The sequence below is a fragment of the Corticium candelabrum genome, chromosome 17 (genome assembly GCF_963422355.1).
Source record: "Corticium candelabrum chromosome 17, ooCorCand1.1, whole genome shotgun sequence".
Lineage (NCBI taxonomy): Eukaryota > Metazoa > Porifera > Homoscleromorpha > Homosclerophorida > Plakinidae > Corticium > Corticium candelabrum.
This window is the reverse complement of record NC_085101.1, coordinates 786,389-802,200: the sequence shown is the minus strand read 5'-3', so window position 1 is coordinate 802,200 and position 15,812 is coordinate 786,389. Positions and strand designations below refer to the sequence as shown.

The window sequence follows — 15,812 nt, the reverse complement described above, 5'->3', positions numbered from 1 at the left end:
AAGCGCGTTGAGGCCTAGAGCACCTGCTAAGTCCTTTAGTGCGTCAGGACACAAATCTAGCAGAAGTTGCCATCTTGCTGTGACAAGAGTCTGACCCTCGCTGCAACAACTGCAACTGCGCCATGTCTCTGTGTGGTTATCCGTGCTGGTGGGCGATAATTAATTACCAGACAGTTACTGATGGTTTTTCCTCTGTGAATTAATTAACAGCGAAAGCCAGAATTACCCTGTTTACTGGTACAGCAGTACGCGACAACATCCATCAGTACGCACTATTATTCCTCTAACCAGCGCTTCCATATATCTACACTGCTCATAATTGAAACCATGAGTCGGATAATTGATTGGCTGCCCCAACCAGATAATTGGTTGTCTAAAGTGGATAATTGGTTACCCCAACCGGATAATTGGTTGCCCCAACCAGATAATTGGACGGGAAATACTGTAGTTGGAAAGACGTGGTCGTATGCCTGGCACCACTGCTTGTGTGCAATTTCACCAAACCCTTTCCCGCTGGTAGGTATAAAAAAGGGAGGGGTTTGGCTACGCGAGACTACCCCCAAACCATGGAGTGGTAGCCATTGTAGTTAACCACTAATCCACGGCAGTGACTTCTTCACTTTCTCGCACATGCTGGGATACCTTAGGGTGTACTTGGTCAAGCCAGCCATAAGCAAAATGTGGAGAAATATGGTAATTGATAGACTGATACTGTTTATTGCACATGTACTAACATAGCCAACTATAATCTCCCATTTCACGGGACTATTTCTGCTGCATCGCTGGAAGGGGAAATGAAGAATAGATCTGCAGATAATTGGTACTTTTGGCTTCTGTTTTTATGTTGCCATAGTTCAGATAGATTACATGTCAGCTGTATTTGTATAGTTTTGGACTTTGTAGATTGCTTTGATTCATTTCTGATGTTTCTACACGACAACATAAATCCAGTTTCTCACTTTTTGTTTAGATATTACTTTCACAATCTATTAAACATTGATTTTTTTGTCACTTAAGTGTATGCCTGTGTAAAGTCATCTAGTACAACAGTCAGACAACAGGGATATAATTGGTAGTGTTGTATTAATAATTGGCCAATAAAGACTTATCAGTTTGTATCATAATTGACTACTGGAAACCGATAGTATGTGCTCATGGGCGGTGGTCATTTACGTATTATTGAATTACCAATAGTGGGTGGCGCATGACAAGTTGACAACCATTGTTGCTCTTTTCAGTACTTGTGTTAGGCCACAAGAAGAATATTTGTTGTGTGACAGGAAACTTGGCTCAGAAATCCTTGCACGTGCATTTTATTTTTACAATTATTGCTATTTAAACTGACAAAAGAACTGAACAGTGAGTGCCTCTGCAGCAACACATTGTTAGCTATTTGGATAAACTAGTTCTTCTGGTACATATTTGTATACGTGTACGTATAAAAGAAAGTTTTTTCTAGTTCCATGAGATGTATTAGAACAACTGTGATTTGTTACTCCTTTGGCAGAAATAATAGAAGAAACTAGAAGGAAATGCGCAGTCACAATAAACAACAAAATAAATTGGTGTGGCGCTGAGAATTGGTGTGTGCACTCTTGTTAAACAACTAATGACGATCTTCGCCTTAAGGGGCATCCTTATTTATCAACATTTTACAAAAAAACGAAAACTTTTTCATTTTACCCAGACACTTACCTTCACCCTGAAATCGAAACATTTGATGTCCACACTTTTAAATCTGTGTGATGTCACCTATATAAAATGTTAGTGACGATATGTATCTACCATTACTGTACGATTTCTGCCCCTAACACAATGTGTTCGTCGTCTGGGGATCTGCCGTCTGCCACAATGCTTCCACCATCTTCTCTTAGTCATTTGTGGGTCTTGCGTATATGGCAGGTCGAGCAACAGTGCTTTTCCTGCTGAGAAGAGACAGTTGCCGCTTTACTTCCATCTTGCAAATATGACCCAGACATGTCAAAGTCCCGTCTGTGGACAATTATCGAGCGTTTCTTCAACCAGTCATTGTACACTCTATTGTTCCTTCAGGAACACTTGCAAAGCACTTGTCAAGTTGTTCATAATGCCATTTTTACCTCCGGTTTAAGGAAAGAAACGACCATTTACCCTACCACCAAACACAAAGTTTTCATTTCTTGTAAAATGTTGATAAATATGGATGTCTTCTAATTGGCTTTATCTTCGAACCACACTTTTCACAGGCTCTGCAATTCTTTGTTTTTAGTTATGTATGGAATGTAGTTTGCACGTCTAAGAAGTCTTGCATTTGGAGCTTTTTCACTTTTCTCAAGGAATGACCACTGCAAGGAGTGTTAAGTCTCAATTTCTCGAGGTGGTCGCACAATGAAGACTTATAATACAACAAACTTAGTTCATCACTTGAAGACAAGACGCAGTAAGGCACAGAATTTCAAGTCGATGGCAGAGGAAAATTGAGGAAGGGCAGGAAAAGCAGGCATATCAGCAGTTTTTCATTAGTACAGGCATATCTGAACGTGGGAAGAAGTGATCCACGTGCTCAGAATATTCATCAATGTTTGTCAGAAATGATTGCTTTTGATTTGTAGCCATTTTCTAGCATTGAAGACTCTGGATTTGTAAGGCTTCTGTCAGAATTAGAGCCGTGATACTCGTATCCCAGTAGGAAGTACTCCACAGAGATGACACTTTTTAGCTTTACGATATAGTGCAAGTGCACTCCAACACTGCACAATACTTCAGCTTTACCGCAGACATCTGGACAAGTAATGGTAGAGCATCTCTATTGAGTCTTTCATCTCATTGGGTGGAGACCATGCAGTGACTTTAATCGGAAGTCAGATGTTCTCCACGTATTACTGTTGGCAAAGTCACATACTAGAGAATACCTGTTCTAAAAGTGATGTTAGCTGCTTGGAACCTAGCAGAGAACAAGTGCACGTGGTTGTTAGTGATAATGCAGCCAACATGGCAAAAGCATTACATGAGGCATTTCTTCCCTAGTATAGCTGTATTGCTCATACTCTGCAATTAATTTATTGTCCAGGATGGAATATTATCTCAACGAGTTGTTGGTGACATTTTTGTTGTGTTGAACAATTGGTGGCCACTTTAGGCACTCCTTCATGGTCTATTGCCATCTACAGCAAATTCAAGAGAAGTTAGGCAACAAATGACTTCAGCAGGATGTACCTGCAAGGTGGAATTCTTATTTGTTACACCTTATCTACTGCATGGTATCGTGGAGCAGAAGATGACCCTTGCTTGCTGCCTATATCCCTCTGAATATTCCTTTCCTCAATTGTCAGGAAGTCAGCTGGATATCGCTGGCAAAGTGATTACTGTCTTTGTACAGATTAAAGAATTGACCAAAGCAGTTTCTGCAGAATCTTCATGCTTGTCTCTTGTCATTCCCTGTGTAAGGCCACACATTTCTTTTTCTATGTTTCGGGTCACCCACTCGCATACGATTTGGAATTATTTGGAATAAAAAACAGATTCAGTATTATGATTGCACACTTGGTGCGCTGTCTGCACGACATACAATGTACATATATTTATGGTACCTGTGACGCATAGATCGACACACCTGACACACCCCCTACCGCGTGGTGAATGTCGTGCGTCTACATTGTGGCATGCCATGCATGGATGCACGTGCACGTGTCAAACGCGCATGCAGTTATGCAAAGTTTCTGCAAGTTGCTTATCTTACCGGCAGTTTGTTCCTGACAGTCACACGATGGAGGAAGGTGGACTGTTTTCGTTTTGTGTCATTGTGGTACGAGGCCATTTTCACCACTGCTGAAATGGACACTAGTCGATGTGAACGACTCCATGTGATGTGTTCCGTCAGATTGGCAATAAAATTGCAGACTGTGACGCTGTTACTGATGACACTCTTGTTTGTCAATTATTAGCAACATTATCCTTGAAAGACGTTTGGATGAGGCCATGACCATCATTAGATTGGTACCAATTGTTGTAATCATTGCTCTTGCTGAACTTGGTGTGTATTGATCTATACTGTAGTTTCGTGTACTTCGATTATTAAATACTGCCTTTGCCCTTGAACTGGTGTTTTTCTGTTCCAAGTATGCTTTCTCGACGTTCCCATTACCTTACCGCCTGTCATTGTATAGCTTTTGCAATGTCTTCCTCATTCTTTCCCATGAAGCATGAGCTGACTTGTTCCACAGCCTCTGTTTTAATAAGATTTCTGTTCCATACTTACCCGTGTTTGGTATATTTAATGTAGTCCATTTGTTGTACCCAGCAATGCTTGAAGATTTGTGGATTCCTGTCAGGAGCAAGAGACAGGGGAAGTGATTTTTTAGAAAATCAAGTAAAAATCAACTTTAATATGTAAAAATACATTTTTTATTTTTGGGAGCATTTCTTGTTTTTGCACCCCTCTCATACGATTCCGGAACTCCTTGTGATGAGAAACATAGAAATATAAAATGCCACGTAAGAACACAATGGAAAAGAGACAGATGACAGAGGTTCAGACCATGAAAGGTGCATCATTGAAGAAACGTTTTCTTGCATTGAAGATAACCACTTCCTGATAATTTCCATTGTGTTGCTTAGATTCAAGGACAAGTTTTTCAGCAATGCTTCTGCAAAGGCCAATTCAAGAAAGCTGCAGCAGTAGAAGAAACTGGAAGTCGAGGAACCTAAATCAGCTGAAAGTTTTAGAGTGCCCTCCTTCAAGCAGCCTTGAGCAGATGTGTAGGAAAGCTTATCTGAAATCTTGGAGGAAGCTGGTGATCATGTAGTGGAAAACAGCTGTGATATAGATTGATATATTTGGCTGAACCCTCAGTGGAGTTTCATAGAAGCAGCTGTTCCTCATGGTTGGAAGACAACAGGGTACTCTTTCTCAACTATTGAAACATGCAGAACGGTACCTCAGTGACATTAGACTGGCTGTTTTCAGGAGCTGGGAGTGTATATGTCATGTGCAAAGCATGGATATAGACAAACCGTGGATGTCTAGGTTTTTCGGGTAATTTGAGAGTTAGGATTAGGACTAGGGTTAGGATTAGGGTTAGGGTTAGGGTTGGGTTAGGGTTGGGTTAGGGTTAGGGTTAGGGTTAAAGTTGTAGGGTTAGGTATGGATAGTTTGTATTGGTGATCCATGTACCGGGATGTAATTCATGGATTGTTCAAATTCAGACTTTGCGCTCAACATATACATTGACAAATGTAATAGACTTGCAGCGAAAAGGACGAAAACCTGTTCTTTTATACAACTTCTTGTATGCCATCAGTGCCTAGATTTGCCAACTTATAGACGAGGGACAGTTGTGTTGTGTTTTGTTGTAGAGAATGGAGATAGATATGTGAGCCATGGTAGAGTTTCGAGTAGTCTAGTCTCAAGACTAATTTGTTGTGTTATTTGTGTACTTGGATAATTATAGTATCTACAATTATTGTGTCGGCTATCAGTATCGGCCTTTATTGACTTATATTATTGGTTATCGGTTACCGAAACATCGGCAAAATCCCTTTATTGGTACGACATTAATAATTGGTGCTATCTCAGACTTATCCTTTATGAAATTTATCATCTCACTTACGGTATGATTTGACAAAACTGTCAGATGCTAGACATGCAGCATGTGCACTATTCAAGTATAAATGTCATTTTGTTAGAATGCCAAGTGCTTTGTAAAGTCACGCATACTTCAGTTGGTTGCACCTCACACGTTTATTTTAAGTTTATTTGTTTTCAGTCATTTAGGTTTGAAATGTAATGCTGATTCTCATTGGTAAGACTACCTGCTAACAGAGTTGTTTGAAAGTAATGTAGACAAAGAAAGAACTAGTGTATCATTTGCTTAGGATTTTGACCTCATTTGTTGTCTTATTTTATGAACTACTATCTTGTCTTGACAGCTGATTTTCTGTATGTGTTTTCTCAAGGTTGATGCTATGGTTGGTGCAATGTTTGGCTATGCTATAGCTGCTGCAGATCTCAACTGGGATGGGTTAGTCTTGTTTCTAGTGATGATTAGCATTCTATTCCTTTTGATTTTGTGATGGTGAAAATGAGGACACAGTTATGGTGTTTCGGGTGATCTTTCTTTACCTACACATTACTGTATCTACTATTCATTCTTTCATACGATAATGAGACAGTTTACCAGTACTAATAGTTGAAATGAATTCTGCTTTGCTGTAAAGAAATTTAGAATAAAAAAGGTGGAGTTACATTTACAGTAATTACCTAGAAATGATATTTGCAGTGCTTGAAACAAGATATCAAGATTTTTAAATTTTGAAATTGGTTGGACTTTTGCATGGAATTGATTCAAACATATTTCCACTAATTGTAACAAACTTACTCAGGAGTGCTGAAACCTAATTTTAATCCATTTGGCTAAATGTGCACTAATATATGCAGCCAAATTTTGACGTGAGGAATGCTAAAGACTTCGTGTCGCCACGCCACATGATATCCATAAGCACTCAACAGCTAGTAAGGTATCACAAAAGCTGAGGCAATTCATTGCCACTCCTAAGAGGCGCAACTGTTTGCAGTGGAAATAATTTCATCATTTTTAGATTGATGACACTAAATTGTATCAGACAGGAAACATCTGGCTGGCAAAGGCAAGACTTTTTAAGGCAGTTTAGCCATTGCTGGACCATATCTGGTCTGTTAACAGTACTAAGTGTCCACAACGGAGTTTGAGATTGAAATCAGACTAGTTTACATGTTATGATGGTTCTTCTACAAAGTGTTTCCCATCACTTGTGATTTGAGTCTGTGGATTAGATGAAGTTAGAAACTCTCTCAAAGACGTACGTAAGACAAAATTTATGAAAATACATTAATTAATAGTAATAGCAAAAGTTGAGTCGTGTTTTGACATGTTGATTATAGACAATTGTTCACTATTGACTATTAAGTAGCAGTAAAGATGCATGCACAGATCCTTGTATCAGAGAGTAAATATACCAACAGGGTACTACTTAGGGTTTTAGCCAGGGATCTTAAGGTGTAGCGGACCGCTACGCCTGCGAGCCGCTACTCCTTTAGCCTACGCTGCTATGCCTTGACAATGGCCGCTACTGCATCCATCTTTGTGGCTAAGCCACTACATCTGTATACATGCAATTGCCTAATCCGGCCAGCCCAGTCTCTTCAAAGCCATCATACATATCGGGAGGCTAGCCTTTGATGTAAAGTTTGGTTTACATAATTTGTGTTCGATGCGGCTACGTATAGTTGCCCATTGAAGTTGTAGTAACTTTGATTAATTTGATGGTGGCATCGTTTCTACCACTTAGTATTAATGCAATAATGCAGTGCAACATTTAGTACTTCATGCAGGAATCGAGAAATGTTTACGAGAGTAAAAGTCTTGTGTAGCCAGCTCTGCCCCCTTTCTATTATTGGATGGCGAAGAGGGGAAGGAACTGCTACGCAAGACTAATCCAATACATTACCGCTTAGCAGTGTTGCATAATATTCTTTTTTAGGGGTGAGTTCTCTACGTGTAAATGTAGATTGCTTCGTTGGGTATGACAAACAACAAGATCTCTAAAAGTTTAGCATAATAGTAAACGGCACTTGTGCATTTTTTACCCAAAAACCTTGGCTTTCCCGCCTACACCTTGCCACAAACCTGACTAGAACACTACTACTGTAGGCTTAAACTGTTACTGAATTATACATGTACCACGGAACTAGTGCTTGTCAACAGTACCCAAGCTTCTCAGCCCTTCTACAATCTAATCCATTTCACAAGCCTGGTTGGGGAATCTCTTGTGCACCTTTCTGGCTAACCAATACACGAGAAACACGGGCAGTCTATACACGAATTAAAGAGATCATGGAAAATTGTATAGATCTTAGGAAGTAGAGCACCTACATAGTTGATTCAGCAGATCTCTAAACAGAGCAAAACTCTCTATCTTAATTAGTTGATTAGTCCTGAGGACTTGCTTTTTGCAAATGGCACGCCTTAGGTCCACCTAGATGCCAGCGACAAAGAATACCGACAGGAAACAGGCGTGTTGTGTTATTCATTTTTGTCATCTCTTAGGAGGATTTTTTGATGTTCGAAAAAAGTCTCCCTCTCTGGTTTCTGTAGTGAACCTGTTTATTGTGAATACCATCTGATATTCTGTAGTAGCTGCATCCCCAAATTATAAACTTGGAGCAGATACTGACGTAATAGGGGGTGGTGCATGACAACCACCTGTTGCTCTTAAGAGTATTCATATTACAACCAAGTTCATACCATGTGGCAGTATATGCTCTAATTGGCTTTATCTTCAAACCACTCTTCTCACCGTCTCTTCAATTCGTGGATAGGCTGGACAAGATGTCTGGAAGGTCTCGTACATGATTGAACAAATAATAAAAGTGTTAAGAATGTCTGATGTCCAACCGCTATTTCGAGCACTGCATTTGTTGCATAGGAGTACAAGGTACACTTTAAGTATGATATATAAGGTACACTTTAAGTATGATATATAACTTGACATGTATAATTGTGCAGAGACAATTTTGTGCAATGCTTGTTTTTCATTTGGTAATTCTCATTTAGATGCTTCATCAGTAGTGTGTATGTTCCATTTTAACTGCATCATGAAGCAGCCAAACCTTAAGTGTTCAGTTTGATTTGCATGATGCACTTTATGGTGTAACTAACGAATTTGCCTTGTGATGAGCAGCTTTCAAAATGGCAACTGTTATAGCTTGTTTACACGAGCACTTGTAAGCGAGCCAGCTTGTGCTGGCTAGCTTTGGAAGGCACGTGTAAACGTGGGCTGAGCCATGCCAAGTCGTGCATTCTGGCTCGGATTGGCATTTCTAATCAGGCTGACTTGGGGTCAGGCATGTCATGTAAATGCTATCCATGCTGGGATGAGAGTTCCACATGTTCATTTTATACAAATTTACTTTTCTGGATAAGTAAAATTGAAGAGAACAAGTACCCAGGCAACGACAGCAGGCTGTTGTAATGAAGAAAACATGAGCAGCTTGACTCTATCCATTGAGAGCGTGAGATAATGCAAGCAAAACATCGATTTTAAGTATATAATGCATGCTAACAACATTACCATCAGAAGTTTGGCTCGATTCTAAAAGTGCATCTTGTAAACACAGGCTGGCATGCTAGGTTGGCACGGACTGGTGTGGCTCCTCTAGGTTCGGCTCGCTTGTGTAAACGGGCTATAAGTGGTTATGGCAACTAAATTCATATGGTGACAAATTGTTGCAAAGTGTTAGTTGCCAATGGCCAGTTCAAGCACTACTGTTTAGTAACTGTCTATAACACCGACACATTCGCTGAACAGTTGCACATCATGTAGATGCAGATGTAAGGCAGTGCCTAGGTGGCACATTGTTTTACGCGTGAATCCAGATACACATGTTGGGACTGAACAGTTTGCAGCTTGTTTGAACTAATGTCTGTCAAGGTTTATTCCATATTAACTGCATAAAAGAAGTCAGGGCATGCTCATAGTATTTGATGTTTACGTTTTATGCATTGCACATGTCTAGTACAGCATACCTAGTTGAAAGACTATTGTAGAGCACTCACATGTATATGCATGTATTTAGATCGGACAGTTAGTAACCAACAAAATGGTCAAACAGTCATTCTTTCCACGCTGTGACTGCAAATCATGACATCTGCAGCCTGTGGACCTTGTGGCTAGTCTTTGTTAATTGCATGCACATCGATTTTCTATTGCTTGTTGCTATTGTATCTCTATTCAGAAACTACTTGTTGCTCAATTATCATTTACATTGTGCCAAGACAACCAGAACCTTTCCTTACGGTTGAGGGGCATGCCTGGCTAATAAGCTTGCTGGCTACTAATGTTTTCTCTACTGGCCTGTGGCTATTGGAGGAAAAAATTTATGTAGACGGTTATGTAGTAGCATTTCTAGCTGTCAAGAGGATATGTAATTGTTGACACTAACTATGAATAGAACTCATTGTTAGTCCGTGGCTTACTTTTTAATCAGAATGATATCTGGACAATGTATTATAGGCTGTGACTTGTATTCTGTTTTGAATGAAAGGCTGTGACATTTGTAACAGGCTATATGGCGTTTTATTGATTTGCCATAGGTAGACGTTTTCAGCTATGAGCCATAAGAAACAAGACTTTGTAAAAGTCACATGCCTCAGCAATAGTACTCAAAGGTGATCGTCCACTTCCAGTCTTTGTGATTTCTCTAGAACGGCTGACGTTGCCACAAGAGGTGTTGGTTTGATTATGTACGTGATGTCGCGAAGTCAGGGAAGTGGTTTGACCCAATCTCGGATAGGGTTATGCTGGTTGATCTTATGACAGAAAAAGGTGTCTTGAGTTTGTAGTTGGTTATGTACCAACTGAACAAAGTGAGGATGAAGTGAGAGATTAGTATTACCAACAGTTAGACTTGGCAATGCAAAAGACCGGATATTTGGTGATTGTTTTAGGGGATTTTAATGCTAAAATTGGGCAGAAGCGATCTCCACTAACAGGCGCCTATGGGCTAGCTAAAACAACCAGTGACAATGGAATGAGACTGCTGGACGTTGCTGATGCCTATGAGTTGGTAGTTAAAAACCATCTCTTTCAGCACAAAACATACTCATACTGCCACCTGGTATCCTCCCAATGGTCAGCTGCAGCCAAGTGTGAGAGATTTCGTTTTGATTAAACACTGTATGAGGTCTATGGTTTATGACTGCCGCATAAAACGAGGCCTTGATTTGAAAGTGATCACAAGTTAGTTGTCAGCAAGCTGGTATTGAAACTGCAAAATGCAAAGGTGACCAAACAAGCAAATAGTGTAAGGAGGGATGTCCAGGGATACCCAAAAGCCTTAGGTGAGTACAGGGCTAGTATAGTTGCCAAATTCTTACAAAGATCTAGTGACACTGTCAAAGACAGGATGGTCTGGATTTCGTAAAGCAGTTACGGATTTTCAGCAAGAGAACATCTTGTAGCACCAAGAAGGACAAAGAACAATTGGATTTCTGAGCAAACTTTGGATTTGATTGATTAGAAGCGTGTTTCTCACATCCATTGGATATGTTCTCAGGATAAACAAGAATCACATGCTAAATATACTGAATTGCAAAGAATGGTAAAATGCTGTAAGAAAGGACAAGCAGGAGTGGCTAAATCAGGAAATGAGACATAGAAAGTGATTGCAAACAACACAAGCATGTCGAGTTCTTTAGGAAATTCAGGAAGTTTGATGAGGCATTGGTGCAGCTCCTTGATGTGATCTTAGATGAACATGGTCACAAATTGTTGACAACTGATTAGCTCGTTGGCAACACCACTTTGAGTCAGTGTTGAATGTGACACGTCCAGTGACCTTGGACACTGATGTTTCTCCTTGTTCTGTTCCTGGCACTCCACTTAATGATGAAAAAATTATAGAGGCCATTAAAGAGTTGAAGAATGGTAAGGCAACTGGTCAGGACGGAATAGCGGCAGAGTTTCTCAAAGCTGGACCACCTGAACTTGTTGACTGGCTAATTGAGATTATTCAGTTGATCTGGAAGACTGGTAAAGTTCCTCAAGAATGAAAAGATTTGGTTCTAATTCCAGTATTAAATAAGAAAGACCGTCTGGTATGGGATGACTATCGTGGGATATCATTACTCAGTATTCCTTGGAAAGTCCTTACCAATGTTTTGTTAGGTTGACTAAGACTAGTGATAGAACCTTCTCATTTGGAAGAGCAATGCAGTTCTTGACCTCAAAAGGGAACAATTGATCAGATTGAGTACTACGACAAGTCATTGAGAAGGCTGTAGAGCACAGATCCAACTTACATATTTGTTTTGTTGACCTCTCAAAAGCATTTGACTCTGTACCAAAACACGCTCTCACTAACATTCTCAAATATTCTGGTATAGAAGGTGAAGTGGTTAGGTTGATTGTTGACCTGCAGATGGTACAAGTTGTGGTGTACGAAATGGGGGGGGGGGGGAATCTCATCAAGGTTTGAAGTGACCACAGGTGTCCATCAAGAATGTGTGTGTTGTCTCCAATCTTGTTCAATTTGTTTATGGACAGAATTATGCATGAGACTCTGGACAAGGTTAAAGGGTGGTGGCATTGAGATTGCTTACAGAACAGATTATGGCCCATTCATGAACTATCGAGTAAAACCTGAAGGGACACATAAGATCAAAGCTCCCATGTATGCTGATGTTTTGGCTCTAATAGGTACATCAAATAGTGAGTTGCAACAGATGGTGAATGCTTTTCATGATGCTTGTTTGAAATGGGGTATGAGGATCAACACTGAAACAACTAAAATCTTGAGCATTGGTGTTGAAGAAGCAAGCATCTTGATAGCTGGTTGTGTTCTGGAGAATGTTTCTGAATTTTGCTATCTGTGACTAAGTCTGGCGATTGTCACACAGAGGTTGTTTGAACACATTCAGAAAGCTAGCAGGACAGTTTTCTTGTAAACATAAAGTTTTCACAAACCGAGGATTTAGCAAGAACACAAAACTACGAGTCTGTAGATCACTAGTGATGCCAGTTTTTATTATATGGTTGTGAGACTTGGGCAATCACCCAAGTAGATATTCGAAGACCACTTTTCAGATGCACTGTATTAGATCTATCTTGGGTGTAACGAGACTAAACAAGATAAAAAGTACCAGCAACTTGAAATCTGCCAAGGAAGATCCGATTGAACGTCAAATTCAACATCAAAGATTACAGTGGCTTGGTCATTTAGAACAGATAAACGTCTCTCGTCCACAAAAGTTGTTGCTGAGAAGCAAGTTACATAATATGAAACGTCCTCAGCATGGTCCAAATAACAGATGGGTTGATACCATACAGCAAGACCTGGTATCATTGATTATTGACCTGTCACAAATGACCGCACTTCCTGCTGGAAACTACTTCTGCGATGCCGAAGCCCATAGTGGGTATATTGGCAGAATTCCAGGTGTGTGTGTGTGTGTGTGTGTGTGTGTGTGTGTGTGTGTGTGTGTGTGTGTGTGTGTGTGTGTGTGTGTGTGTGTGTGTGTGTGTGTGTGTGTGTGTGTGTGTGTGTGTGTGTGTGTGTGTGTGTGTGTGTGTGTGTGTGTGTGTGTGTGTGTGTGTGTGTGTGTGTGTGTGTGTGTGTGTGTGTGTGTGTGTGTGTGTGTGTGTGTGTGTGTGTGTGTGTGTGTGTGTGTGTGTGTGTGTGTGTGTGTGTGTGTGTGTGTGTGTGTGTGTGTGTGTGTGTGTGTGTGTGTGTGTGTGTGTGTGTGTGTGTGTGTGTGTGTGTGTGTGTGTGTGTGTGTGTGTGTGTGTGTGTGTGTGTGTGTGTGTGTGTGTGTGTGTGTGTGTGTGTGTGTGTGTGTGTGTGTGTGTGTGTGTGTGTGTGTGTGTGTGTGTGTGTGTGTGTGTGTGTGTGTGTGTGTGTGTGTGTGTGTGTGTGTGTGTGTGTGTGTGTGTGTGTGTGTGTGTGTGTGTGTGTGTGTGTGTGTGTGTGTGTGTGTGTGTGTGTGTGTGTGTGTGTGTGTGTGTGTGTGTGTGTGTGTGTGTGTGTGTGTGTGTGTGTGTGTGTGTGTGTGTGTGTGTGTGTGTGTGTGTGTGTGTGTGTGTGTGTGTGTGTGTGTGTGTGTGTGTGTGTGTGTGTGTGTGTGTGTGTGTGTGTGTGTGTGTGTGTGTGTGTGTGTGTGTGTGTGTGTGTGTGTGTGTGTGTGTGTGTGTGTGTGTGTGTGTGTGTGTGTGTGTGTGTGTGTGTGTGTGTGTGTGTGTGTGTGTGTGTGTGTGTGTGTGTGTGTGTGTGTGTGTGTGTGTGTGTGTGTGTGTGTGTGTGTGTGTGTGTGTGTGTGTGTGTGTGTGTGTGTGTGTGTGTGTGTGTGTGTGTGTGTGTGTGTGTGTGTGTGTGTGTGTGTGTGTGTGTGTGTGTGTGTGTGTGTGTGTGTGTGTGTGTGTGTGTGTGTGTGTGTGTGTGTGTGTGTGTGTGTGTGTGTGTGTGTGTGTGTGTGTGTGTGTGTGTGTGTGTGTGTGTGTGTGTGTGTGTGTGTGTGTGTGTGTGTGTGTGTGTGTGTGTGTGTGTGTGTGTGTGTGTGTGTGTGTGTGTGTGTGTGTGTGTGTGTGTGTGTGTGTGTGTGTGTGTGTGTGTGTGTGTGTGTGTGTGTGTGTGTGTGTGTGTGTGTGTGTGTGTGTGTGTGTGTGTGTGTGTGTGTGTGTGTGTGTGTGTGTGTGTGTGTGTGTGTGTGTGTGTGTGTGTGTGTGTGTGTGTGTGTGTGTGTGTGTGTGTGTGTGTGTGTGTGTGTGTGTGTGTGTGTGTGTGTGTGTGTGTGTGTGTGTGTGTGTGTGTGTGTGTGTGTGTGTGTGTGTGTGTGTGTGTGTGTGTGTGTGTGTGTGTGTGTGTGTGTGTGTGTGTGTGTGTGTGTGTGTGTGTGTGTGTGTGTGTGTGTGTGTGTGTGTGTGTGTGTGTGTGTGTGTGTGTGTGTGTGTGTGTGTGTGTGTGTGTGTGTGTGTGTGTGTGTGTGTGTGTGTGTGTGTGTGTGTGTGTGTGTGTGTGTGTGTGTGTGTGTGTGTGTGTGTGTGTGTGTGTGTGTGTGTGTGTGTGTGTGTGTGTGTGTGTGTGTGTGTGTGTGTGTGTGTGTGTGTGTGTGTGTGTGTGTGTGTGTGTGTGTGTGTGTGTGTGTGTGTGTGTGTGTGTGTGTGTGTGTGTGTGTGTGTGTGTGTGTGTGTGTGTGTGTGTGTGTGTGTGTGTGTGTGTGTGTGTGTGTGTGTGTGTGTGTGTGTGTGTGTGTGTGTGTGTGTGTGTGTGTGTGTGTGTGTGTGTGTGTGTGTGTGTGTGTGTGTGTGTGTGTGTGTGTGTGTGTGTGTGTGTGTGTGTGTGTGTGTGTGTGTGTGTGTGTGTGTGTGTGTGTGTGTGTGTGTGTGTGTGTGTGTGTGTGTGTGTGTGTGTGTGTGTGTGTGTGTGTGTGTGTGTGTGTGTGTGTGTGTGTGTGTGTGTGTGTGTGTGTGTGTGTGTGTGTGTGTGTGTGTGTGTGTGTGTGTGTGTGTGTGTGTGTGTGTGTGTGTGTGTGTGTGTGTGTGTGTGTGTGTGTGTGTGTGTGTGTGTGTGTGTGTGTGTGTGTGTGTGTGTGTGTGTGTGTGTGTGTGTGTGTGTGTGTGTGTGTGTGTGTGTGTGTGTGTGTGTGTGTGTGTGTGTGTGTGTGTGTGTGTGTGTGTGTGTGTGTGTGTGTGTGTGTGTGTGTGTGTGTGTGTGTGTGTGTGTGTGTGTCACTTTACACTGTCATGCTACGAATGTGTCGTGCTTGCAGAATGATAATATACTTCCATCACAGAGCAGTATTTGTATTTGTTTGTACATGGCAACCACAGACAATAGACAGACAGCCAATCACAAACCACCAATGTTTACGAAAGAGCTTTTATCAGAACTAATTCATGTTTGCAATTAAGGGTCTTGTTGGAAATATACAATGAAACATAGTCGTTTGCAACAGTTAGCAGGAAAGCCATTGGTTTTAGTTACTACAAGTTATATGGGTACTTTCCATTTAGAAATTGGGCAGTCATGTCCCGTATGTGATAAATCATCACTTTGACGATTTTACAGACTATTTTAGATGTGTTATGTGAAATGACAGTTATAAAAGCAAAATAGTGTGTAAATTTGCAATAGGCACTTCACGACAAGTCTATAATGGTTTTGAGATGGCTCATAGCTGTGGAAGCGAGTTGTAAACACTACTTTGATTACTAGGGACTAGCAGTGATTAATATAATGAAAACTATTATATACATATTTCATTACCACACTTTTGAAATTATGATTTGATAAAACGGTAGGG

General features: G+C 41.3%; 1 protein-coding gene across 1 annotated transcript in view; it reads left to right on the top strand.

The window, feature by feature from the left end:
- Positions 1 to 15,812, top strand: part of LOC134192803 (integrin alpha-8-like) — a 46,945-nt gene that overhangs the window by 2,985 nt on the left and 28,148 nt on the right. The window contains exon 2 of the mRNA XM_062661562.1: positions 5,935 to 5,999. Within this exon, the coding sequence (XP_062517546.1) occupies positions 5,944 to 5,999 (56 nt within the window). The 5' untranslated portion in view covers positions 5,935 to 5,943. The remainder of the gene's footprint in view (positions 1 to 5,934; positions 6,000 to 15,812) is intronic.